General features: G+C 41.7%; 2 protein-coding genes across 17 annotated transcripts in view; one reads left to right on the top strand and one right to left on the bottom strand.

Moving 5' to 3' along the window:
* NPNT (nephronectin) overlaps nt 1-17,850 on the top strand; it is a 65,819-nt gene extending 47,969 nt beyond the window's left edge. For all 5 annotated transcript variants that reach the window (XM_080590669.1, XM_080590670.1, XM_080590668.1 and 2 more), the window contains 5 exons: nt 138-536; nt 8,316-8,411; nt 8,804-8,902; nt 12,235-12,491; nt 15,662-17,850. In XM_080590669.1, the coding sequence (XP_080446795.1) occupies nt 138-536; nt 8,316-8,411; nt 8,804-8,902; nt 12,235-12,491; nt 15,662-15,757 (947 nt within the window). In that variant the 3' untranslated portion in view covers nt 15,758-17,850. The remainder of the gene's footprint in view (nt 1-137; nt 537-8,315; nt 8,412-8,803; nt 8,903-12,234; nt 12,492-15,661) is intronic.
* The window catches only part of TBCK (TBC1 domain containing kinase), a 147,175-nt gene continuing 132,045 nt past the window's right edge, over nt 9,191-24,320 (bottom strand). The window contains exons 31-39 of one of the 12 annotated variants that reach the window (XR_013950671.1): nt 23,727-23,848; nt 22,729-22,816; nt 20,952-21,082; nt 19,635-19,857; nt 16,414-18,727; nt 15,603-15,830; nt 13,725-15,465; nt 11,771-11,937; nt 9,191-10,131 (exon numbers count right to left, since the gene is read on the bottom strand). The gene's annotated coding sequence lies outside the window, so the exon portion shown is untranslated. Of the gene's footprint in view, nt 11,938-13,724; nt 15,466-15,602; nt 15,831-16,413; nt 18,728-19,634; nt 19,858-20,951; nt 21,083-22,728; nt 22,817-23,726; nt 23,849-24,320 lie in introns of all 12 variants that reach the window. The other 11 variants (XR_013950674.1, XR_013950675.1, XR_013950676.1 and 8 more) reach the window with 11 other exon arrangements.

The following is a 24,320-nucleotide window of genomic DNA, read 5'->3' as shown; positions in this document are numbered from 1 at the left end:
GCCACCTGGTCCATATCATATATTCAAGGGCAACAGCATGCTTCCTAAGGGAGGCCCTGGTGTAGCCAATAGGATTCCTGATGTTGGAGGCACAAGCCAACCCCTCAGACCACCATTTGTATCTGCTATCATTACAGAAAGGCCAGTGACCAGACCAACAACTCGACCAACAGCCGGGCCAACAACTCGACCAACAGCCGGGCCAACAACTCAACCAACAGCTGGGCCAACAACTCGACCCACGCCAAGGCCAACAACTCGACCCACGCCAAGGCCAACAACTCGACCCACGCCAAAGCCAACCACGAGGTACGTGCCTGTGACGACAAGGCCGGTAACAAAACCAGTGACGAGGCCTCCACCTCCAACACCACCTCAGCCTACAATGTTAAGACCCACGCTACCACCACAAAGAACTCCTGTGATAACAACCCAATATCCTTCACATATTCCCATTGAAACAACATCTTCCCAAGGAATTACAGATGACAACAGAATCCAGATAGATCCTCAGAAACCCCGAGGAGATGTGTTCAGTAAGTAAATTTACATACCCTTTCATTTATTGGAACTGTAGATGTGGGAAGGTGAAAGCATTCACTCTACTATTCTGTTGTTTTTTTTGGAACATTTTATCAATGAGAACAAAGACATGGAATTGAAACTGGTCATATGGTAAAGCTGCACAAATAATTGTTTCTATGACATAACAAAAACGTGGGAAGAAATTCTCGATGAATTCAACCAAAAATTTCAGTTTTCCTTCCTGAATTATTTGTGAGTATACTGTCCTGTGTAAGTGCTTAACCTATTTACATTTTCAGACGAAAGTTTTGGAGGGAGAAAGGAAAGCCATTTTATTGAAAAATAATTGAAATGCAACATAACTTATACTCAGAAGATTCAAAAATCAGGGATTTGAGAGTCACTCTCAGAAAGCATATTTCCTTAGCTTTAAGAATGGTAATGGTAAAATGGGACCATGTCTGATTTCCTAAAGGCTCTGTTATGTTGCCCGTATTATATGAATCCAAATAGTCTTGGATGCTTATGACTAAGCAACTGTAGAATTGCATGAAAATATTGTGGAGGCTATTTTTATGGACTGCATCTCTGAAAGTGGATACGTAAAAGGTGACGATACTAAAGATTCCCCTAGCATGAGGACATGTCATTTTAAGAACTGCTCTGAAAGACACAGCACTGTTTCTACGCCAGCTTTAGTGAGTGCCTCAGATGACTCTACTGGCACATGTAGAGTTGCATACAGCTGCCAAGAAACATTCAACACCCAATTTTATCTTTAGTTCTGCTGCAAATTTTAGAGATGGGGAGGGTGTGTTGGATCAGCCCTTTTCCTTCAGCTTGACGTACAATGAAGCTGCAGGAGTGATGGAGGAGGAGGAGGAAGTTTGCTGTCTCAGAGAAGGTGTACAAGCAATGTGGGAGTTTTTTTCTGGTTGCTTTGGCATCTATGAAGTAACTTGTTGGGCTGTGTTCCTTTAGACCATGACATAGTGAAATAATTTCTTCCTTATAAAAAATGTTTTGTTTTCTCTGTTGGTATTTTGTCTGCTGTAGACAATTTGATAAATTCAAACTAGAGACAAAAACCGACTTAGAGTTTGGGAAGATAAATCCTGTTCTGGCTTTTTCCAGATTGTTTTTAAACAATTCAAATAATATATTCAGTTAAATAATATTTTAATATAAAATTTTTAAAAAAGAGTAAAGGCTCCTGAACATTAATATAATGGAAGCAATAGTTAAAAATACTGGGTTCTCTGGAAATTAGTCTAGGCTATAGCGCTGTGCTTCCCAGGCTGTCTTGTGCTGCGAGTATTCTCTGGAATTCCCAAGTTGGGGGATAACTTTCAGCTATTTACATGAGGTAAAAACAATCACTTGCATAAAGAGTATTTTTAATTAGTGTTTGCTCTAATCTTTCCAAAGGCTAGATTTAGAAGCTAGTGCTTTCCATATGAATGTTTGGGATATAGGAGCTTTGAAAGTAGGCAAGTAAGAATGTTCAAGTCTGTTTCCTAACTATAAGCTTACGTTATTTTCCATATAACAGACATAGGAGAAGGAAAAGTTAATCTTTGAAAAGTATTTATTAGTTTTTTATATAAGTTAGCTGCTATCCTTTGAGGTCCGTGGTGTCCATACACAGCTTCAAAGGCTTGAGTGCACAGTAAGCAGGATTCCCATAGGCATCAAGCACAGCAATTGTTACTGGCTTCAGCAGGCAATATAGGGACAGATCAAGTCAGTGTCTTTAAACCCATGTTATTTCTTGCTCTATCCCCTGCTAAAGAAATCCTTGATACACGTTGGTGCGTGACGTACGTAACTGAGTGGCTGAAATACTCTAGATGTGCTGTAGGGTGTAGGAATTTGCGTGGTGCTAGTAGCATGATCCTTAACGAAGCTGGTACCTTTCTTTTCCCCAATTATGCTACTTTGCAGCAGTCATCTAGGTGGGAGACACTGATGTCCCCTCCCACCTTCCCTCTATCCAAAGAGATTTAATCAGTGAGTGCACAAAAGTGTTTGTCTAGGATTGGAAACCTATAGTCAAGTGCAAAACAGTTCTAGTGCTGCCTCATAAAGGCAAGCGTTTCTTGCAGAGTAAGGTGTCGCCTCCCGAGTCCTGTCACTGTAGGATTTTGTGGGGAAGGGGAGAAGTTATGTGGCTGTGCTGCCGGCCAGCCCCGTGGGAGAGCAGCACTCAGCTGCAAGGCTGCAGCACAGGGATCATCCTGATTTGAACTGCTCTGTGTGAGGCACCACGAGCTCAGGACAGCAATGCTCCCACATCACACAAGCCAGGGCCTCTCAAAAAGTATTCCTCTTGGCCAAACACAACATGAATGGCTGGAATGTTACCACAGTACAGAATTTTAAACTGAACTAATTAGTAACGTTTAGCTGACCTCTGATGTGCTTCTTATCTGCCATGTGAACGTGCCAGATGCTCCCCACCTCCAAAAATGTTTGTGCATATCTTTTTCTTTTCACTAGCCTTTGTATTTCCTCAGGGAAAGGGGCTTTTACAACTACTTCCTTCACCTTCTTTAAACTTTACTAACCTCATCTGTATCAGACATCTTTGCAATGTTCTTGGATCGTGGACTTAAGCTAATTTAATTTGGCTTGTACTGAGGCTCCTGAGGTTCATTTCCCGCACATCTTCTACTTCTGCAGTTGAGGCAGCAAAGAAACCAGTTCTCAAAAAGGAGTTTGTGCTCTGGTCCATGTGCCAGCATGAAAAGAGAGAGCCACGCTCTTGCCTTCATTTCCCAGGGGTGAATGCAGGCAGCTGTTCAGTCATTTCGTAACACTTGTTGGCTTGGACAATGGAGGAGGAAATTCATGCTAGATCCACTCAGAGCATCAGGTAGAACTTAACCTTGGTTTCAATGGCCGCTTCCTTGCTTGTCACTGCAGGCTGTTGTATCCTGACGAGTCGCAAAAGGTAGTGTTTTATCACGAGGAGGGGCAAAGCCCAGCACGAAGAGCGGTGTAGCCAACAACCACTGTTGATTCAGAGCTTCCAGCCCTTAGCATATGACCTCCATCTTTAAAGTTGTGTTTTTAAACGAGGTAACCTTGTGATAGATGAACTTCTATTTTTCTTTTTTGTCAGGCTCTGAAGCCTTAGCCTGACTTTGACAAAGTAGCATGACAGTAACCGCTACTTTGGTTAGCCATCTGACTGTGTAATACTTCTTTTAGGCAGTCCATGGCAAAAGGGGTGGTTGGTGTGCTGTACACTGGTAGATGGCCTCGTGCACAGGACCAAATCCTGCAAACGCTCTGGTGGTCTAGTTCAGGAGAGGAAATGTGCCTGGGCAAGTGTACTTGTTTTCCGCAAGCATCTTTCAAATATTAATTTTTCATTACTTAACATTTTCCAGAGCTTGCTCTTGGTGACTCGCTCTCAGTTTTCGCCCTTTGTTGTTATTTGACCTGTCATCTCACGCCGGGCAAACCTCTCCTAAGCTTTCACTTCTGAACACTCTTGAATGTGCTGCTCAGCTTGAAATCAGCTGGGGACCAGGGAGATTGGTCTGTTCAGTGGTAACAAAGAGCACAAAGCACTCTGCTGATAATGTTATTTAAATACCTTTGCAGTTTTTGACAGGTACTGGGTTGTCGCATTTCCTTAGATGCTTTACCCCTTTTCTAAAAGTGCCTGTAATGAGTGTGCCGAGCTGCTTTTTCAGAGAACAAAAAATGAGTATTTTTTAAAATGGAATTCCTACACTTGGCCTTTGAACCACTCTGTGAGATGCAGACAGTGGAATCTGGCACCAAGGATAATCTGCTGATACGGATACGGGGGGAATGGCAATGAGGGAGGAATGCAGCGATGGCTTAATATTTAACTATTTCAGGGCTCATACAAACTGTAGTGAAATACAGAGGAATCTCTTCTGTTTACTAAGATGGCTAAAGTCTAAGAAAGAGAACATACTTCTCAGTAAGGCCAGGAGTTTCTGCTACCATTGGGATCTGGGTGACAAGCGTTAAAAGCATAAGCTTAAAGACAACGCATAACTCTGGGTATCAGCAGAGCAAGAACAAAACCCCTTATCTGCATTAAAAGATAGTTCAGCAATTTTCCTTCTTAGCTCCTTAGTGGAGCTGTAGAGATTGGAATTGGGAGTCTTTTCTCATAACAGCTATTAAAAAGATCTAAAGATAGGAGTAAAACGATTCTTTTTGCTGCCCCTTTCAATGGCTGAGAAGTCCTTAGTGCAGTAAATGCAGTTACATGATCCTCGAAACCGCTGAAGTAAGGGAAGTGCTAAAAGCAAGAATGTGGGTTTTGTTATTCCCTGCTATCACTGGAGCAGCATCATTTTGCAGTAGCAGCTAATTTGTCCTCACTGTTCTGGCACCTGTTAAAATGTATTCATTTTCATATTTAAGCATTTAAGAGAGGCCCTTTGTTCCTGTTTGTACTCTGGAGCTCAACCCTAAGATTTAGGAGTCTCACAAATTATACCCTCCATCCATCTTCCACCTAGCTACATCCCCAGATCTGATGTGCGAGCTGCTGTATGCTAGTTATTTTAGCTGTGTTTCCTGCAAACTGTGTTGTCACTGCACCTCTCCTCATAGAAAAGCAGGTTACTTTTCACAGGATCTTACGGAAACATATATAAAAAGATGTTCGACTTAGGCCGGAGTTAATGAGCCTTCTCACTGCCTGAGAATGCAGGACTGGACTTCAGAGCAGTCACACTCGAGCACCGTCTCTCACCATTATGCAAATGATATTTAGAGGTGGGACAGCCCACCAAAGCCATTCCTCAGGTAATTCTCACTGCAAAGGTGGAATCTGCAGAGCTTTAGGCAACACAGCCAGGACACTGGGGGTATCCGAATAAAAAGGGTGAAGTGCATCTCTCTGCTGCCCCTTCTTTTTAGCCCAGCATGAATCTAAGTCTTCCCTGGGGGAAAAGAGGCTGTACTCTGTACTAAATGACTGAGGAGCCTGGCTGACCTTTGGGCTACCCTTTCTCTTAGCTGCTCTCTGCTAGTTCTGCATGAGAGCTCCTCACTTGTGGGGATTTTTAGAAGTGGAATTTAACAACTCTTAATCGTAGCAACTCCTCAGTCAAAAAAAAAATAATCTTTTTGCTCGCTTTGCTTTGACCAGAAGTGGGAAGCTCGGTCATGCTCGTTGTGTGGAATGGGATTGTGTTAAGTGCGCAACGTTTGTTGTAAGGCAGAGCACTGTACTACTGACAGTCATAAAAATTATTAGTGATGTGGAGCTGCACTCCATGGTTTGTTTTGGTTTTGTAACACCAAAACAGTGATTATTCTATAATTATAAACAGCCTGGCATGCACACACCATCTCTTACACTCCCAAACTCAGCAATTAACAAGTAATGAAAAAAAAAAAAGTCCTACTGTTTCCCCAGGGATTAAAAAGCTGAAAAGAAGTCAGTCTTAAGCAGTTATTAAATGTTCCCCCCTACATACATGCATCCATGAAGAACTCACACTAATTAACTTTGAGAATATGGTGGTGTTGATGTATTGGCTCGCTCACAGCAAGCAGCATTCTCCAAGAAAAAGAAGCCAAGTTTATATTTAACAAGCTTTATCAAACCATTGGAGTAAAGTGAAAAGCACAGTGATATGCTATATAAAGTACACAGAAAGGGCTTGGAAAGCTTGCAGAAAATAACTGTGCCAAATACTTTCTCCCAGGATCACCACTCGGCATACAAGTTGTCGTAGCAAAAAGAAGTGTACACATGGATCGTATTTGGAGTCCTGCATCTCCTGTGGTAACTCGTTTCATACCGAGTGCACGTTCCTCTCATGGGGGCTGAGCACTGAAAGGACTATTTTAAAGCCCTGCAACCTGTTTTTCTAGAAACCCATGACAACAGTGTTTGGAGAGGACTTTAGAGAAAAGTTTTGAAAAAATATCCTTTGTAGAGCTTTAATTATTGGTCAGTGATACCAACTTTAATTTGGAGAATGCCTGTGTGTGCGCACAGGTGTAACTCGGATGTTTATAGACTAACAGTGCGTTAGAAATGGTATTTTACTGAACTAGAGGAGAGGTGGGCTGGGGTTGCTGGCAGCTGCATGGGACCTGGGGCTGAGGATGGGCCTCTTGCGTGGTGACTGCCGTGTGCCTAGGGATGAGCGGGGTGCAGCATGACTGTAACGTGAAGTGGATCCTCACTGCGGGGGCTTATTGAAATAGCCAAAATATTAGTACAAACTATGTAAAAATTAACAGGCCTGTACTCCCCAAACCAACCTGAAGCCCTTGAGGCTGTTTGTGTGTTAATACCCTAGACTGCAAATAGACGTATTCCAAAATCTACAAATGTTTCAAAAAAAAAGTAGGAATAATTCCAAAAATGACTGCAATATTGAGGAATTAATGAGCTTCATACAGACTTCAAGCTTTTTCATTTTGCTATACAAAATTTGTAGCATGTAATACTACTTTAAAAATACATTTGCATTTGGTAAACCTGTTATCAGGCTGCTTATTTTGTCCCAGTTGTGAAAAGCAGGAAGCTACCTCATTCTTATTTTTCGTTTTGCTCTGTCTTCTGGATTTAGAGGGGTCGTTGCAAGATCCTATTTACGTATTGTCCTAGTGCAAAAGAAGTTCCTTCTTATCTTTGATTTCCTGAAAACAACATGGTTGTTTATTTTATTATAAATCTTCTCAATTCTTGTTCTCACTTGCCTAAAAAGCATATGCAGATGTTTAGATACTTCTTTGAGCGCCGAGTATGGAAAATGTGTCAAGTTTTTAAGAGATAAGGCTCTCACAAATACTGTAGGTGTCAGAGGTGTCTGCAACATCTCAGGACGCGCCTGAAACCCGCTGCTACTGTTATTAATTACGCAGGAGACCTGCCTCTCAGAGAGGAACTTTCCCAGACAGCTCCAGCCAGCGCAATCTCTTTATATCTAGTTTGAGCTGTCTCTCAGGTTTGACACCCAAGTGTTATTTCTGGAGACGTACACAGCCTGGCACTCTTCAGAAGTAAGTGGAAGTCTTTGTAGCCCCCTGAATTCTGCAGCCGTGGCTCTCACGAAGACTTCTTAAATTTCAGGCTGTTGTGGCTGCAGCTCAGTGTCTAATAACCTGTAAACGACCGAGAGCATTCCTTCCCCTTGCAGCTGAGAACAACTGAAGGACAGACTTTATCGGAAAGTAAAAAATTGAATTACACTTGAATAGAAAACTCCTCCTTTTCAACTTGAGTCTAATCCTGATAATTGTTCAGGGAACTCTAATCCTTTGCAGGGACATGGTAATACCCTCAGCTGTGTTTCTGAGTTTGGCTGCATAGGGTATCTCATGTGGGGCTTCTTCCAAGTACCAGTGCTTTGTGTTGACATCCTCCTATAAAACAGCTGTGGAAGGTGAGTGCCTCAGAAAATTTGAGGAAGGGCTTTAATGTGGCTTCATTTTATTGAGAAACCACTAGCTTAAAAAGTGCATTTGGCGTTTTTCTCCAAACGTGTGCTTCAAGGTTAAACGTTTTTTTTCCTTGGTTGAAAAAGCAGCTTTTGTTAGAAGAGCCTTTAGCAGATTTGCAGTCACCTTTTATGGAGTTCAGATAAATGTTACAACGTAAATCACCTCGGCATAAAGTTTATGAATCTTCATGTCAACTATAATTAAGTATATTGAATTTTCCAAGAAAAGCACAATGCCCAGAGCTGCTCTGCCGTTTTTTATTAAAGATAAGGAAGTAGGTCACTAACTAGCTTTATCTCATTCATTTCTGAAAAAAACTACTTTTCTCACAGTTCCACGCCAGCCTGGAGTGAGCAATAATCTGTTTGAAATACTTGAAATTGAAAGAGGGATTACCGCTGATGAATTTGAAGCCAACGATGACCCAGGTAAAGATCACATCTCCCGTTTGGGGCCTGGGGTTTAGGATTTATTTTGATTTTTTTTTTTTTGTGCATTTATACATTTTACAGGACTCCTGCACCTTATGCTCCTTGTTTAGGCTATGCTTCTTAAAAAGAAAACAAAAAACACCTAAGTGAACCTTTATAGTTTCTTTTCCTAACAGACTAAGCACAAAAATAGCATGAATTGTTAGTAATAATAAGAGCAGCCCTTTTATTGTTTTAGTAATTTTACGTATTCTTTTTCTAGTGCTCTTTCTGCTGCATTTTATTTCCCTGTTTATGTGCCAGTGTCAGCCACAAGGGCAATTGCTATAGTTCCTCAGCCAATGGAATTAAAACCACTTTCTTTTGCCTTCCTGCTCTGTTCTGCCTAGGTGTGCTGGTACACAGCTGTAATTTTGATAGTGGCCTGTGTGGATGGATCAAGGACAAAGATGATGACTTGCACTGGGAACCCATTAGAGATGCATCAGGTAAGACACACGTGTACGAGCATATCCTGTAGCTGAAGAGCTACCCAGGCTTGAGGTTGGTGACAGTTCCCTCATTTGCACAGATTCTGTATCCCTTTAGTTATAGGCTATGTTTCACAAGCACACCTCTTCTGTGTACAAAATCAAAATGAAAAAAAAAAACATTGAAAGATGATTTGTGTTGGAATTTTAGCTGCTATCTTTACAAATGTATCTAAAAGAGTAATAAGTGTATTTAGTAAAAGATGTCTCAAAAGAATCAAAAAGGATCAGAAAGAACAAAAATATGGAGTAGAGAACAACTTTTATTTATGGAGAAACAAAGCTTATTTTTCAAATCACCACACGGACATAATTATTTCCATATTAGTAGTAAAATTAAAGAAAGTGTTGGGACTAGTCTTTGTTCTGGTGCCAAATATAATGTTCTTGGTTTAGTTCAGTCTCTCAGCTTCATTTTATTAAATTCAACGCTAAATTACAGAAACCAGCGTATAGGAAAATTGTTAAGTAGCTGGAAGGAAGGAAGACTAGGCTGGTAATGGGCAGCAATTTCTGCGTGTGTCTAAGTGTATGCTTGGGGTGGACAAAAGTGACCTTGAAATGACTGTTAGAGGGGAGCGTGCGCTAGCCACCTGCAGGACAGGGGAGTGGCACCGTTAGGTGAGACCCTTTCAGTCGCACACCTCCGGCTGTGGTCCCAGCAGAAGGGCCGCTCCGCCACGCCACTGGTGAGCTGGGTGAGGCCCCTGTAGGTGTTACCCAGCGGCACTGAGGGGTGCGTGTCCACGCACCCTGCCCCTTGCAGTGCCCGCATTGCAGCCCCGGGGATCAGACACACCACACGTCTCTGGCTTCTTGTAAGGTAAGGAAGGGATTACTTCATCCCCTGAAGAGCAGCCTTTGAAGCGCACAGTGCTCGCATTATGTGAGCGGATGGCCGGCTTCAGAAGGAAACGCTCTCAGATGCTGTAGGTTAAGTTGAGGGAGGATGAGGGCACCGAGACCCATTTTCCCTACATCCCACCTTGTCATAGAAGTCTGTGCTTACATTGCCATGATGGGGCAGTCGTTTGCCACCAGGGCAGGTGTGCCCAGCAGCTTTTTTCAGTCTGTTTGGATGGCTAAGTGGAAGTGCCTCCTGCTCACGGGCATGCTCTTGTTTTCTGTAGCTTGTTATGACACTTCAAGAGTCTCATGGATGACTCAAAGGGCAGAGCTCCCTCCTCCTGCAGGACAGAAAATGGAGCCGTGTCCTGCATGCAGGCTGGCGTGTTTAAAAAGACCACCCATAACTCCCACAGTGTTTTAAACAATGGAGTCAAAAAACCACTGTATTTCTGAGAAAGTACGTTATTAAAGGATATCAATTATCTGTATTCAAAAACTGTTGTTAATATGTACTAAGTTCCAGAACCATGATTTTTAACTGGCTTTTTCTTAGACCTTTTTTCCCTTGGTGTTGCTTTCCAGTCAGGGACACTCAGCTTTTTGTTTCCTGTGCCTGTTCTATTGCTGTTGACACAACCTGTTAAAACTAGTCCCTTGAAGTCACCCACCCCGCTCCCTCCTGTCTGGAATACCTTGTTTCAGAGATTTATTTTCACAGCTTGCGCCGGAGTGTTTGCTTTCACCTTTCAAAGTTTGGCATTTATTGGTTTATCAGAATCTGTATTTTGAAAGGTGCCACGCTGAAGCCTTATAAGCTTATCTCGCATGCGGAAAATGCTGCTTTGAGGGGACCTTTTCCTGTAGGGGCATGCCTACAGCTATGTTGGCTTTGTGCTTACTAAATCTGTTTCCTATTGATTGGGTTCAGTCACTGTAACTATCTGAAACACATGCAGGTAATGAGTCAGGTCAGTACTTTCAGAGTGAAATAATTGTATCTACAACAAACAGGTGCAGCTATTTGAATTCTCTTATTTTAGCAGTTAGTGACTTTGAGGCAAAAACAATTCATTAATAAAAAAAAGAAAGCTTTAACAGATACTTGGACAAATGGATCCCACTTCACGCCCAAATGCAGACGTGAGGCCTTAGCAGAAAAATACTTGGCTTAGTTAATTCTCAATGAGGCCAAAGGAACTTTAAAACCCGTGTAGAAGTAGTGAATTGGAGACATCGTTTGCTTTACTTCTAAGTGATTGACAAGTCCTGGTAGTAGCATGGCAACAATTTAACTGTTAAGAATATATTCTTATTAATATGCGGTATTTAGAAAAAAATATCAAAACCTACAGCATTGGTTTCAATTACGAGGGCTGCCTGGACCCTTTACCTTAACTTAGATCCTTTGATACTCTGCTCTCATATATTAAAAATAGATTCTTAGGTTAAGAGTAAAATAAGATTTTTTTCTTTCTTTTTCTCTTTTAAGAGTACCACCCCCCCCTTTGGTCAGTTTAAATTTGAAAGTTATCATCCACCTTGAAAATGTTTTAATGAAAAGTTCAAAGATAAAAGACAGGTGTGAGTTTTCTGCAGGATTTGAAGTTCCATTTATTGTAGTTCTAAGTACCTACATGAAAAGGTGTATGGGATTTATGGATGTATAATTTTGTTTCTTTTTTTCTAAAAAAGATTTAATGGCCATTGCTATATCCATGAGATCCTCTACTTCATGTACTAGGTGTTTTTATGAAGGTACTTACTTATACTTCAAACATGATCAGAGATAATAATGGAGTTTTGAATTAAGTGCTTGTGTTCAGTAGCAGCTTACTACTGTTAGAGAAGACTTTAGCTGTTTGGAAATCATAACTAACTGTTTCTAACTTTCTGTATCTCAGATAGATTAAGAGTTTAAATTATGGTTAAATGAAAAGGCTGGTCTTATTTGCAAATAGATACACTTAGAGACTTAACCTGTTAACGCAGTTTCCAAGATAAAAGCAATGTACAGAGCTGTAGCTCGATTACAGCGTAACATTTATGCTGGCCTTCTACTAGCAAACATACAGCTTACAAGATACATAAATTTACACGGTAGCTTCGATGTCACTGGGGTTTAAAATCAGTCACCAAGGGGATGTCTGAAATGAAGAAACAGATGAACTTCATTTTCAACAGCTGTAGTATTTGCTGTGTAAAAAAGAGATTAGATAAGAAAGCCCTAACCTGGCACACTGTAAATAGAAGCCCAGCACTGTGAATCTTACCTTACAGGGGGAGATGTGTCAGTTCTGGTTCTCAGTCCAGCACCAATATGCTTTATTTACGACTCACTGGACCTTATGGTCTTTTTTTATTTCTTTAAAATTTCAGGACCAAATGCATAAGCATTATCAAACAGCAGAACTTTACCAAAGTCACTGCTTTCCCTTTTGCAGGGGGACAGTACCTGACCATCTCTGAAGCCGAAGGCAAAGAGGGAAAAGCAGCGCATCTTATCCTGCCGCTGGGCCACGCGGCTCAGGCTGGGGACTTATGCCTGTCGTTTCGGCACAAGGTGCCCGGCCTGCATTCTGGTGCCCTCCAAGTCTTTGTGAGGAGAAACGGTGCTCACGGCCCAGCTGTCTGGGGGAGAAACGGTGGCCATGGCTGGAGGCAGACACACATAACTTTGCGAGGACTGGGCACCAAGAGTGTGAGTACAATTGCATTTACTGCCTTTTTTTTCTTTGCATGAGACTCTGAAGACACTTAGGTGGTGTAGCACTCAATCGTTTGCCTTCCGGGTCCAATTTCTGCCTGTTTTTTACTTCTACATTTATCCTTGCCAATGGAATCACATTTCTAATTAGTTCTGTGTAGAACAAACCACAACACCCATAGTAATAGACAGACGGAAAACTACAAAATAGCTTGTACTGAGCTACCTCGTACAGCCTTTTCATCAGGGACTCACTTATCATGTAGGAAAGAGCAACCTAAAGGACAAGAGCATACTGGACTTGTTTTGGAAAAAAAAAGCAAGTACAAATTTTCCAAATAGCCCGTATCAAGATTGGTCGTGAAATATGCTTTTAAAAAAAACACAGTGTCATGCAATAGGAAGGATCATCCCCTGTGGATTAAGAAGTGGTTAAACAGATATTGATTATATCTGTTTATATTATATACTATAGTATATAATATATACTATATACACACACTATATACTATAATAGTATATATATACACTATATAGTATATTTATATGCAATTTATAGTGTATAATTCATACACTATATACTATATTTATACTATAGTATAGTATATTTATACTATATAGTATATATACTATTATATATAGTAGTGTATATATAGTATATATTAAATACTACAGTATATAATATGAACAGATACTATATACTATATATATACACACACTATATACTATATATACTATAATAGTATATATACTATAATAGTATATGTACTATATAGTATATACCATAAAAGTACACTATTATAGTATACTAGTGTATATATACAATACTATATACACACACTATATACTATACAGTATATATATACTATAATAGTACACTATTATAGCATACTAGTGTATATATACACTATATACTATATATACTGTACTATACTAATATAAATTATATCTATATAATATATAGTGTATATATATACTATAATAGTATATATAGTATATAGTGTATATATTTAGTATATATAGTATCTGTTTATATTATATACTATAGCACGTAATATATAGTATACATACAATATGTACTATATAGTATATATAATACAGTGTATAGTATATGCTATATATACTATAATAGTATATATTACATATTATTATATATATAATATCCCATATATATTAATATATATGGGATATTGAGAACAGTCATTTCTGACACTGCAGGGAGGTTACCTGTGTTATTGCACATGTTTTTACGTTCTTCAGCACACCTGCAGCTGATCTGGATGAGGAGGTAACTGATGATCTCGGTATGCCAGTATCACAAAATTGTTTAACATAATCAGAAGCAGCTGTATGAAGTACCATGGAGAATCTTTTAATACCTGGAAATCTTAGAAGCATTGGGTGATTAAAATGATGCATCAAATGCTCGGCATTTTTCTTCAGTCTCTGCTTTCAGCAGAGCAATAATAAAAAAGATGCCTGGTGTTCTGTTAGCTGTAAACGAATGTCAGACTGAGAATGTGGACATTTATAGCAGGTGAACAATATATTTATCCCATTCTTACAATTTTTTGCTAAGTTTAACACTGACCCTCAGAAGTAGGGTGCGATGTTAAACATGGTCTCTATAAGAACACTTTTAAAGTAAATATGTATTACTAACGTATTTACTGGCAGACAAGTAAATGAGTTTTAGGGACCCCCCCCAAAGCTTTTAAAGAAGAATAACAGCTCCCCTTTGCACTGTCCTCTGCCTCAGCAGTAGCTGTCAGCGTGGCTTGCAAACCGTAACTGATCGCTGCCTCACAGGACCTTGCAGAATCGTCAAGTTTGGGAATTTTTCCAGCCAGGCTGGGTAGCCCGGGCTGCTGACCTAAAGCATTTGTGACATTTATTCCAAGGATCAGGGAATGAGAAAAAACGCTAGATAAGCAGGGAAGGCACTAGCCACAGAAAAGTGTAGGAAAAATGGACACTTAATTTTCTAGCTAATTAAAAAGCAAAAGCAATTAAATACTAGTGCTTTTTTTTTTGGGGGGGGGGGGGGGGCTTCTGAAAACCTGAGAATATGAATAGAGACTGGAATCCTTTATCAGACTTTCTGATGACTTTGCTTTGTGTAAACTATTTCTACAGCACATCCAAAATCACTTATTTCTAAACAAGAATTTCAGCATATTCAACATAGCTTCTCTGACTTCCCCTGTTACTATGCTTTATTTAAAATAAAAGTCTGCTTTCAGCAAGCATCCAAACTATTTTTTAACTACACAGGTGAATTTCTGATCTGTAAGTCTGTATTAACTCTTTCCAGCTCAGTGATAACAACAAACGGTTACAAAGTTTTGCTGTAGGCTTTGAATAGTTTTTAAAACCTGGTCAAAAAATACCATATTAAAGCCATTCAGGCTTCTGCTTGTAAGGCAGTAATACTGGTGAGCGATACTGATTTATGGCAAGTCAGCTGGCCGTTCTGTAAATCATCCCTGCCCTGATTTATGCTATAGGTCTTCTACTCGAGCTTTATGTTTGATGAGTTTCTTCTATGCAGGCTAAATCTGGACTGCTAACGGTCTCCGTAAATCCATGCCCAAACTTCCACTGCCATTTTGCAAGCAGTCAGTGCTTCTCTAGATTACCGCAGCTCTGCAGGAGCCAGAATTTGTTAAGTAAAAGTTGGGGGTTTTCAGTTCCAACTATGTTTGGCATTTGGACCAAGTCAGCTGTGCGGTGTTTTAGGGATGGAAAGCTCCTCCATTAGACAGGATTTTGTTAGACTATGCAGGATGTTGTGTGTTTGCTGTGAGGGACAATGAGAACAGTGCAGGAATGAGCTACAGAAAGCACAACAGATTCTCCTATGTGGAAGTTCTTACCTCAGATCTGGCAACTGGAGCAGAGCTTTAATCACCACCTTGATTTGTGCCGTAACTCCATCCTGAACTGCTGGCTCGTCACAAAGATTCTGCTAAAGTGAAGAAAGAAGGAGAGGATCAGAAAAAGAAAAAAAATCCATAATTCTGAGCAGAATTATATAGGCATTTTTGAGTCAGTTAAGATTGGCTGCACTTGCTTTTGCTTTCTTACCATTACCCAGTTACTCACACAAGCAAAGATTCTTTCATTTCATTCTTGCACTACAATTGTTCTTTTTCTTTTCCTAGGTTATTTTCAGAGGGGAAAAGGGGAAAGGAAGAACTGGGGACATTGGACTCGATGATGTGATCTTGAGGCGAGGACGCTGCTCTGAAGAACATTAGCAAAGACAGGGGACTAGCACAGTCATCTCCTCTAGCCCTTCTCGTACTATTCCTATCGAGCTTTGAAACAGAGCTGCAAGAAAAAGAAGAACCAGCTGGACAGTGACAACTTCTTAGTGGTCTGCTAAGTGCAATCTCACTGAAACTTCCCTTAAAAACAAGAAGAGCACCTCCCGGGATTCAGGAGCTCCAAACCCAATTGCTGGTTGCTTCTATTAAGCCTTACTCCTAAATCATATTTTGTATGTGATAACTTTATCCTCTCTTAAGCCTAATGAGCGCTCACACAAAGAGCACTTGTGAAAAAGGGAGAAATAATTACAAATGGCGTGAAAAGAAATCTCCGGCTCAGAAAGTTAACAGATACTCATTATTTTCCCATAGTGCTACTCTTCTATTAATTAGAGTTGACAGACAGTGGGATTGAGCTAGCTGCAGAGCCAGCTCAGCCTGGCTGAAGCCTGGACCTGACCTTTGGCGTGCTGCCATTGACCTTCGAGGAGGGGTTGTTTCATATTAAATAGCATTTACGTGGGTGTTGCATCTGTATTAAAAAGCAGTTACATAGAGTAGGCGCTGCATCCTGTAATATTGCTACTGCTGTGTTTTGTGTATATGTGTATGGTTATGAACATATTTATGTTTTGAATACTTACAGACTCTAGTTGCGAGGTAATTGGCAGCTGTGCTTTCCTATTACACGGGACAGGAGTTCAGCACATGGTGTGATCCTACTGGGCCTGCCAACAGATCTGTTACCAAAGTCAGTTAATGGTGCTCATTGAGAAATGCTGGTACAGTTCTTTGTGTTGTAATACGGTGAAGGCAAAAAAACAAATCCTTACCTGACGTAAACTGGCATCTGATCATGCTGTCCAGGTTTGCTTTTAGCTCAGGAGCAAGCCCTAACGGGCTCTCAGTCCTGCAAGAAACTCCTGGTTGAGCTGAAGATTGCGCAGCCAGGAGAAGGTAACTTGTACCTCGTGTGTCTGAGCCCTCTGCAGTGCTGAGGGCCCTTCCCTTCCCATGCCTGGCACAAGCCCATGCCTAAACGAAAAAGGGCAGCTGCCTTATGGCCGTGCAAACAATTCAGACCGCGAAATGCCTTGAGCCACCCTTGTCAAATGTCCATATTCCATCCAACTGTTCTGTATATAATAAGCATTTTACTGTTTAGAACTAGACCAAATATTAGCTCTAGCTGGCACTAAATGTTTATCAGAACTTTGGACTAATTTTTTACTTGCATATCATGCATGTGGTCTGCAGTTTCCCAGGGAATTGTTCGATTTCGTTTGTGATTTTTGGTTAAGGAACATCATCATCATTGCCATTAATAAGTCTAAATTTGACAAAGTAATAGTAACATGTCAGAAAATGACAAAAGACAGATAAAGTGTTGTTAGTGGCACAGTCTTAAAGCTTCAAAAATGTATACATAGGAGAAATAGGTATTGGATCTTTTAAATACTTACATAAAATGTAAAACAAATGTCAGCTTCATATCATCAGGATATCACATCAGGAAGAGGTTCTTCACCGAGAGGGTGGTCGCACACTGGAACAGGCTCCCCAGTGAAGTGGTCACTGCACCAAGCTTGTCTGAATTTAGGAAGAGATCGGACTGTGCACTTAGTCACACGGTCTAAACTTTTGGGCAGACCTGTGTGGTGCCAGGAGTCGGACCTGATGATCCTTATGGGTCCCTTCTGACTCGGGATATTCTATGATTCTATCATTCTATCAATCTATAAATATACCATTAAAAAGAAATAAATTAAACCTTGCAGACAGTCCACAGAGATGAGAGGCCATGTTCTGAGTGCCTGGTTCTGACAAAATACCTTTCTGAGGATACTTTTTCAATTTGTCCCCTAGCACTGTATGTATAACAGATTTCACCAGATACTGCAAAAATCTTGAAATGGAAAAACAATGCATCTGTAAAAATTCTTTAAACTATTTTGCTTCAGATATGATCATGATCTTTTTTTCTCTTATGTTACTTTGCAATATGTCAGAAGTATTTGTGAATAGTTGAAATGCCTTGTCTTTATTTTAAAGTAATCAGTAAAGAAGGCTGTTACTACTAATTGGAATATCTTGTTTTCATTTCTGGATCAAAAGTCTCATTTTTAGTGCAATGAAATGAACCAAAATATGTCAAGTCAACAACAATGAGGTAGCCAATTATTTAACTATTATCAAATTTAAAATTAAAAGTGCATTTGACTATAATATGGTAAGAGCTGTATATATATATTATTCAAAAGGAAGTATATATATATTATTTGAAACGAAGCGTGACAATTTTCAAAATAGCTTTTAGAACAGTTTCATGGGTAAATCAAGAGTTTGAGATATAAAACGTCCTTTCTAGAAGAAAAACCAGCAACCACAGCACACTACTGAGCCTGCTCAAATTGTATTCTGTGACATCTACCATAATTAACGCATTTTGATCTGCTTCATATGCAGTGGAAGAAGAAAGGTCTTTCTTATATTACCACAGCTCTCTTAGAGTGAGACTCCCTGGTTAAAACAAAAACCTTCTAAGTGAGACAAAGCAGTTTTTGCCCCTTTACAAACAGGCCTTAGAACCCAGAATCTCACTGAATACAGATGGTAAGCAGAAATAAGTACTCAGATGGCAACAGGAGGATTTGGTGGCCTGCACTTCATCTGCACAATCTGACGGGTGACAAACACCGTAAAGCCCTGTAACCACTGACGGTGGCACTGGGATGGCCTTTGGGAGTCTGGCTCTGCACTAGCTGCCACGGCTGTCGGTCACTCACCTCTGGAGCTGGTCATGCAGTGACACCGTGTGCGTCCCCTCCTCTCTTCCACATTCACGCGGTGTTTCCAACAAGGTGAGGCTGGTTTGTGGGGCTGGTGCGATACTCCTCTGCTAGCTCCCGCTGGACACCTCAGCCAGGATGGAGCAGATGCTGCCATTTTCACACGAGCCTCAAGAAAGATCAAAACATGGCCTGAGGTATTCCTATACGGTGATTTATAACTGCCCTTCTGCTTAGAGCTTAATAAATAGGTAACTAACTGTGCCAAAAAAAATGCCTGCTTAAACACTTAGGCAAGTGGAGAAGTTGCACTAAATGCACATGAAAACAGTTATCAAATGTACCGTACAGCTTTTTACCAACTTACAATTTTATGCGTTAAAAAGACATGCTAATCTCTCCCCCCCAGTATTAAAAATAAAGATTATTCATAAATTACAGATACCATGCCCAGTGACAGCGTGCATTTTCTGCATTTGCTGATACTAAAGTAAGTACAATGGACAGGACAGATCCAAAATTTTTGTGTCCTGTTTCTATGCTGTACTGTCGCCTCACGTTTCATCAAAGCCATGTCATTAACTCACTAGCGAGTGCTTTCAATAAACCCCATTCCTTCTGGTGTAGAGCTTCCCTAGGTTTCCCTCATAAATCGTCCTAGAGGTGGAGGTTGAAGCATTATTTTTCTCATAGTTGGAGACTGCAACAATCACCCTAATAAGATTTCACCCCACTCAGCTTAGCCATGAGAAGCCGACCCTGAGCAGAAGACTGCTTGTGCCAGCAACCTCCATCCTCCTCCTCTGTCCTCGAAGAGGAAAATGCATTTTTAGACATGGATTTTAGAAAGCTGGAGTCATTAATTGTCAGCTGAGGCCCAGTTAACTTCTATGCAATTTTTCTACTCTCATTTACATACATGTGTAAAACTAACTATACATAAACTAAGAGATAGTAAATATGTATAATGGTATATATGTGTATAGTAGTATGTAAAATGTAGTAAATATATATGCATATATCTGAAACACAAAATCATTAAAATTTTCCTGGTAGTTAAAAACCCAGTTGCTTACCTGCTGCTTTATCCTGACATCCTGTAGTCACGCCAGGTTTGAGGACTTCCACACCAATTAAAGAAGACTGAGCTGAGCACCACGCACGGGAGTAAACCTGCAGCGCTGGGAAGAAGTGCTACTTTTAGTGGCAGGCTCCGGCGGTGATTTAGAAGAGCACAGAAACATCCTCCTGCTTTGAAGTTCATGCGTTCTCGGAGCACACCTACTGCATCCGACAGCCCTAGTGATAGGAGAGGAAATGCATTTTTACCATCCGTAACGCTTTACTTGGCTGAGAGGAAGATGCCACCTGACTGAAGATCTTCAGGGGACACAGAGGCAACTTTAGTAATGAATAATGAGGCACCTTTGGAGTTCAGACACCAGCTCTGAGATCAAAATGAATCAAATCCCATTCCAGTACTGCTCTTGCCACTTCTTGTTAACTTTTATGATCTCTTCACAGCCCAGACTGTTCCCTTGCTTTGAAATACACTGTCCTCTACACAGTGCTCGTGCTGGTTGCTTTGGGATAGCCTACTTTTTGGAAAAGGAAGGGCTTAGTGTTTTATTTTTCTCTCTTCTTAAACTTGCCAAACAACCTGGGTAACATTGCTGGGATCAGGGCAGTGGTTTATTTTCATAGCAAATAACCCAATTACTGCATCTGAGCTCTCACTGGACTGTTTCCCTTAGGTTCCCATTCGTCTACCAAGAAATTTCCAGTTTAGCTCCGGAGAGTCAGATGGGATATCATGCTTACACATGCTTGATAGACATGGATCGTGTAGCTCTAGCCCTCATTTTCTTAAAAAACATGTCAAGCAATGAAGCAAAGCGGGCCTGAATTTTCTGGAGAGAATAATTCCCTGTTCCATACGTGAGGCACTCCCCATCGTTACTTCTCCTCATGTTGCTTCCCTGTGTCTGTTAAGAATCAACCAATTGTTTCTTTACTCAGCAATATTTAACCTCCTTCTGTAGTACACAGGCAGGTTTTTGTCCCTTTCCTGTTTTAATCCAGCCACTACAAATTCCCCAAGACCCAGAAACAAGTTTCCATTGCTATCAAACCTCTCTTCTACAGGTCCCTTCTGCAGACACCACAGTTAGAGAGCAAAAGGGACATTTCTAAGGCACCTCCACGCAGGCTGTACCACGAACATTATGTGTAAATGTACACAGCATGTGCCTGCTGCACCCCATAGGCCGAGGCTAAGAAAGCAAGCCAGGTATTTGTCCGGCACACAGAATAAGGATGCCCCTTCCTGTGTGATACAGCCACTGGCACTTCTCCAGTGACTTTTGTTACCCTTCTATTTGCTGACATTTTACCTTCTGTTCAAGCCAGGAAGCCGTCACGTTCTTCTCCCGAGTCTTTCCTCACGGTGCATTTCAGCAGCCCGGTGTCTCATTTCAGGCTTCCATCCAGGATCCTTTCGATTCAGTCCACGTTTGGCAAACACCTGGAACACCAAGGTGCAGCATGTGCTCTGAGAGACGGATTTTACTATGTTTGCATGCAGCATCAGTACCAGAGTTTGGGGTTGCCACTTACAGGGGATTTGAGGGAGACACCACGGTTGCTCTGACACCACTGGTGCCCCAGCAAAAGGGGGGACCTCTTCCCTTGCCTTTTGCCCCTGCCCTCCTTTAGGTCAAAAAGCCAAAGAAATGGATCCACCAGATTTCTCCCCCTCTTGGGGTGGTCCAAGGCAGAATCTCCCCATGTATGATGCAGCATTACTGTGGCATGCATCAACTCCGGTACAGTACCATGGCTTCTTACTGCAAACAATAGTTAAAAAAAAAAAAAAAGAATAAAGAAGTGCACCTTTTAAAGAAAACCAATTTTGAAACAGCTTGCTGCGGTTTAACCCGGCAGGCAGCGTAAGGAGCTGAGCAGCCCTTGGCTCTAGGTAAGTGCTGCTCTGCAACAGCCAAAACCTCAGTGTGTTGTCAGCATTGTTCTCATCCCCAATCCAAAACAAGGACACGTACTAGCTACTAGGAAGAAAACTAACTCTATCCCAGCCAAAACCAGGACACAGAAAAAGGACTGGATGTGTACCTTAAGCAGCGTCCATCTGTCTTCTCTACACACGTGGTAATGTTGAGCTTCCACAGACACTGTAAAGCCTCTATAAAGCCTCTAGTGGCACAGCCACGTAATATTCCTCTTGGTTTAATAAAGATTCTTTCAAAGTGGCTCAATTTGTAATAATATCACTGAGCATAAATTAAGTCTTCACAAACCCTACAAAGGCCACCACTTTCGCAGCCAATTCACATGCCTGGCTACAACCCTCAGGTTTCACCTGGTGACACCACCAGGCAGAGCTGCACCGTCCACCCCTGAAAGGCTTTCTCCTCACATCCTTGGTCTCGGGCTGTCACGCTGCAGCTCCACAGAGGTTCTACCAAGAACAGAAAGGCTGCCGATTTCACGTGTGCTTTTATGACTTTGCTCCCTGATGAGCACAGTCATACACACGCAGCACAAGTGCTCAGAGAAGAAGATAAGCAGACAAAAGAATACCCTGAAACGTGATCAGTAACAGAGCAAAGGCAACATCCAAACTTTAAATCAAGAAAAAGAAAAGTTGGCTAACTTAACAAGTCTCTTGACTATTACTTCGCTCCAGCAAATGTTGGAACTTATTCACTGGATGTTAATATCAGCGACTGAAGATGCCAAGCACAAGTAAACTTTCTCCTTTTCCCAGGCTCTTCCATCTAGACAACAACATGAAGGGTGGCACAGTGACACACGCGGTCACTTCCCCGCCTTCAGTCGCAGCACAAGAGCAAGAGCTCCTTGTCTGGGAGCTCACACAGCACACGCCACCCTGGCTCGAGATGACAACACCACAGCTCTCTTGAAAGCAAGGACCGCTTTCATACGTGAGATGTGAGTAGGGACCTCAACCCAAACGAGCACCGAGCAGTGCCAGGTATGCTTTTAAACGAGGACAAGAAAAAAAACACAACTGGAAGATTGCTTAAGGCAAGACATTTCATCACTGGGATTCAGTGGGGGTGTTCGAGAGGAACATTTTGGCTTCCATCCCTCTGACGTTCTGAGTTAGCTCAGGAAACGTTGGCATCTTACCTCAGCTTCTGGGACCAGCTGGAGGACAGGAGGAGACGGGATCCCACCGGGCTCGTCAACGTTTCCATGCCCAGATGGGATGCTCTCTCTGCAATACCAAACACGCATGATTCATGTTACCGTCGAGGGATCCTTTTAGTCATTGCGCTTTGGAGTGTATAAACAGGGCTCTATGACACAAAAACTGCTCGCTGATATTAAAACCAACGATTCTATGGTGTGCAACAATTTACATAGAAACCAGACACCTTTATGGCACGGTTAGAGGTGTCATTAAACTGTGAGCAATTCGGTCACCCTCCTGTCATATGCCACCAGTTTTATCCCGCTTATAAAAAATGATATTTTAATTGGCTGAACTCCATTACCGAAGGCTGATTACTAAAGCTGAGTGACGTTTAATTACCCACAAGGTACACTGGCAGTTTTGTGGGGTGTTACGAGACTTCAGCATTCTGGCAGCTCAGCTGTGTATTAGCAAGCAGCCCTGGCACACGCACGGGCTCACTGTGAAGCTTGCTGTGAGCTACTCTGCCAGCTTTTATTGGAGTAATTTGTTTTCCAAATGAAGATGTGCGAGTGGGGCTTGAAAAAAAACATTTCATTAATACAAAAAGCAGGCAGAGAAAGTACATGGTACATCAAGGGATGCCTTCAGCATCGCATGGCCTTTGATCACTTAAATAGGCGGTTAGAGGGCTAGACAAAAATTTGCAAGGGTTAAATACAGCGCAGCCCCACAGCTCCAGTCTAGACCTCTTGCTCGGGCTCTCCGTAGCACTGTTCCCACCTTCTGCTCATCCATCCTCCCACAGGAGGACACTTCTTGGGCTAATGAGTGCCTTCAGCACTGCAGCAAACACCCCACAGATGACACGTAGCACGTGTTACTCTTCATTTTTCTCTCAAGAACTGTGAGCTGTGCTACTAAAGACGTCAGGCAATTTCACACACTGTACTGGGTTCCCTGAGGAAGGTAAGGAGGAGATTTTTCTTACCTGATGTCACCACTGCAAGCCCGCTTTCCTAATGAGGGACCTTCAGTAGAGGCGACCTATTCAGCGTCACCCTCTGTGCTGCTCTGAAGGAAATCCTTTACAGACTGCAGCAGGTCCCAGCACTGCATGAAAACAACAACAACAAAAAATCAAGTAGGGCAATATCCTGAGCACGTGGCAGATAAATCTGACCCACGTTTGTGACCCCTCAAGAGACAATCTGATAATGTAGGGGTGAAACCACAGAAAGCGCAAAGGGGGAACGCAAGCAATGCCTGCAACTGCATTCCTCAGCATGGGTCTGGAAAACAACTGGCTTCTCTTTCTGGCCCTGAAATGCACCAACTGACACTTCAACGGGTGAGTTTTCTACTGACCAGCCTCCCTGGGACAGCTCAGGAGCACAGCATTTCCACACCACGTGACGCTGCCACCAGGCAAAGTGGCACGTGAGGGGGATTTTTAAGCCTATTGAAAGCATCCTTTGAATAACGGCTGCGTCCTGACTGTCGAACCGGCCTCGCGTCTCAGTGATGGGGCGGCAATTCCCGTACGGGATGCACATGGACTGCACAAACTGGCTGTTGGAAGGAG

The sequence above is a fragment of the Anser brachyrhynchus genome, assembly GCF_964034855.1.
Source record: "Anser brachyrhynchus genome assembly, chromosome: 4".
Lineage (NCBI taxonomy): Eukaryota > Metazoa > Chordata > Aves > Anseriformes > Anatidae > Anser > Anser brachyrhynchus.
The sequence above is the reverse complement of the archived record's forward strand: the minus strand, read 5'-3'. Positions and strand labels throughout refer to the sequence as shown.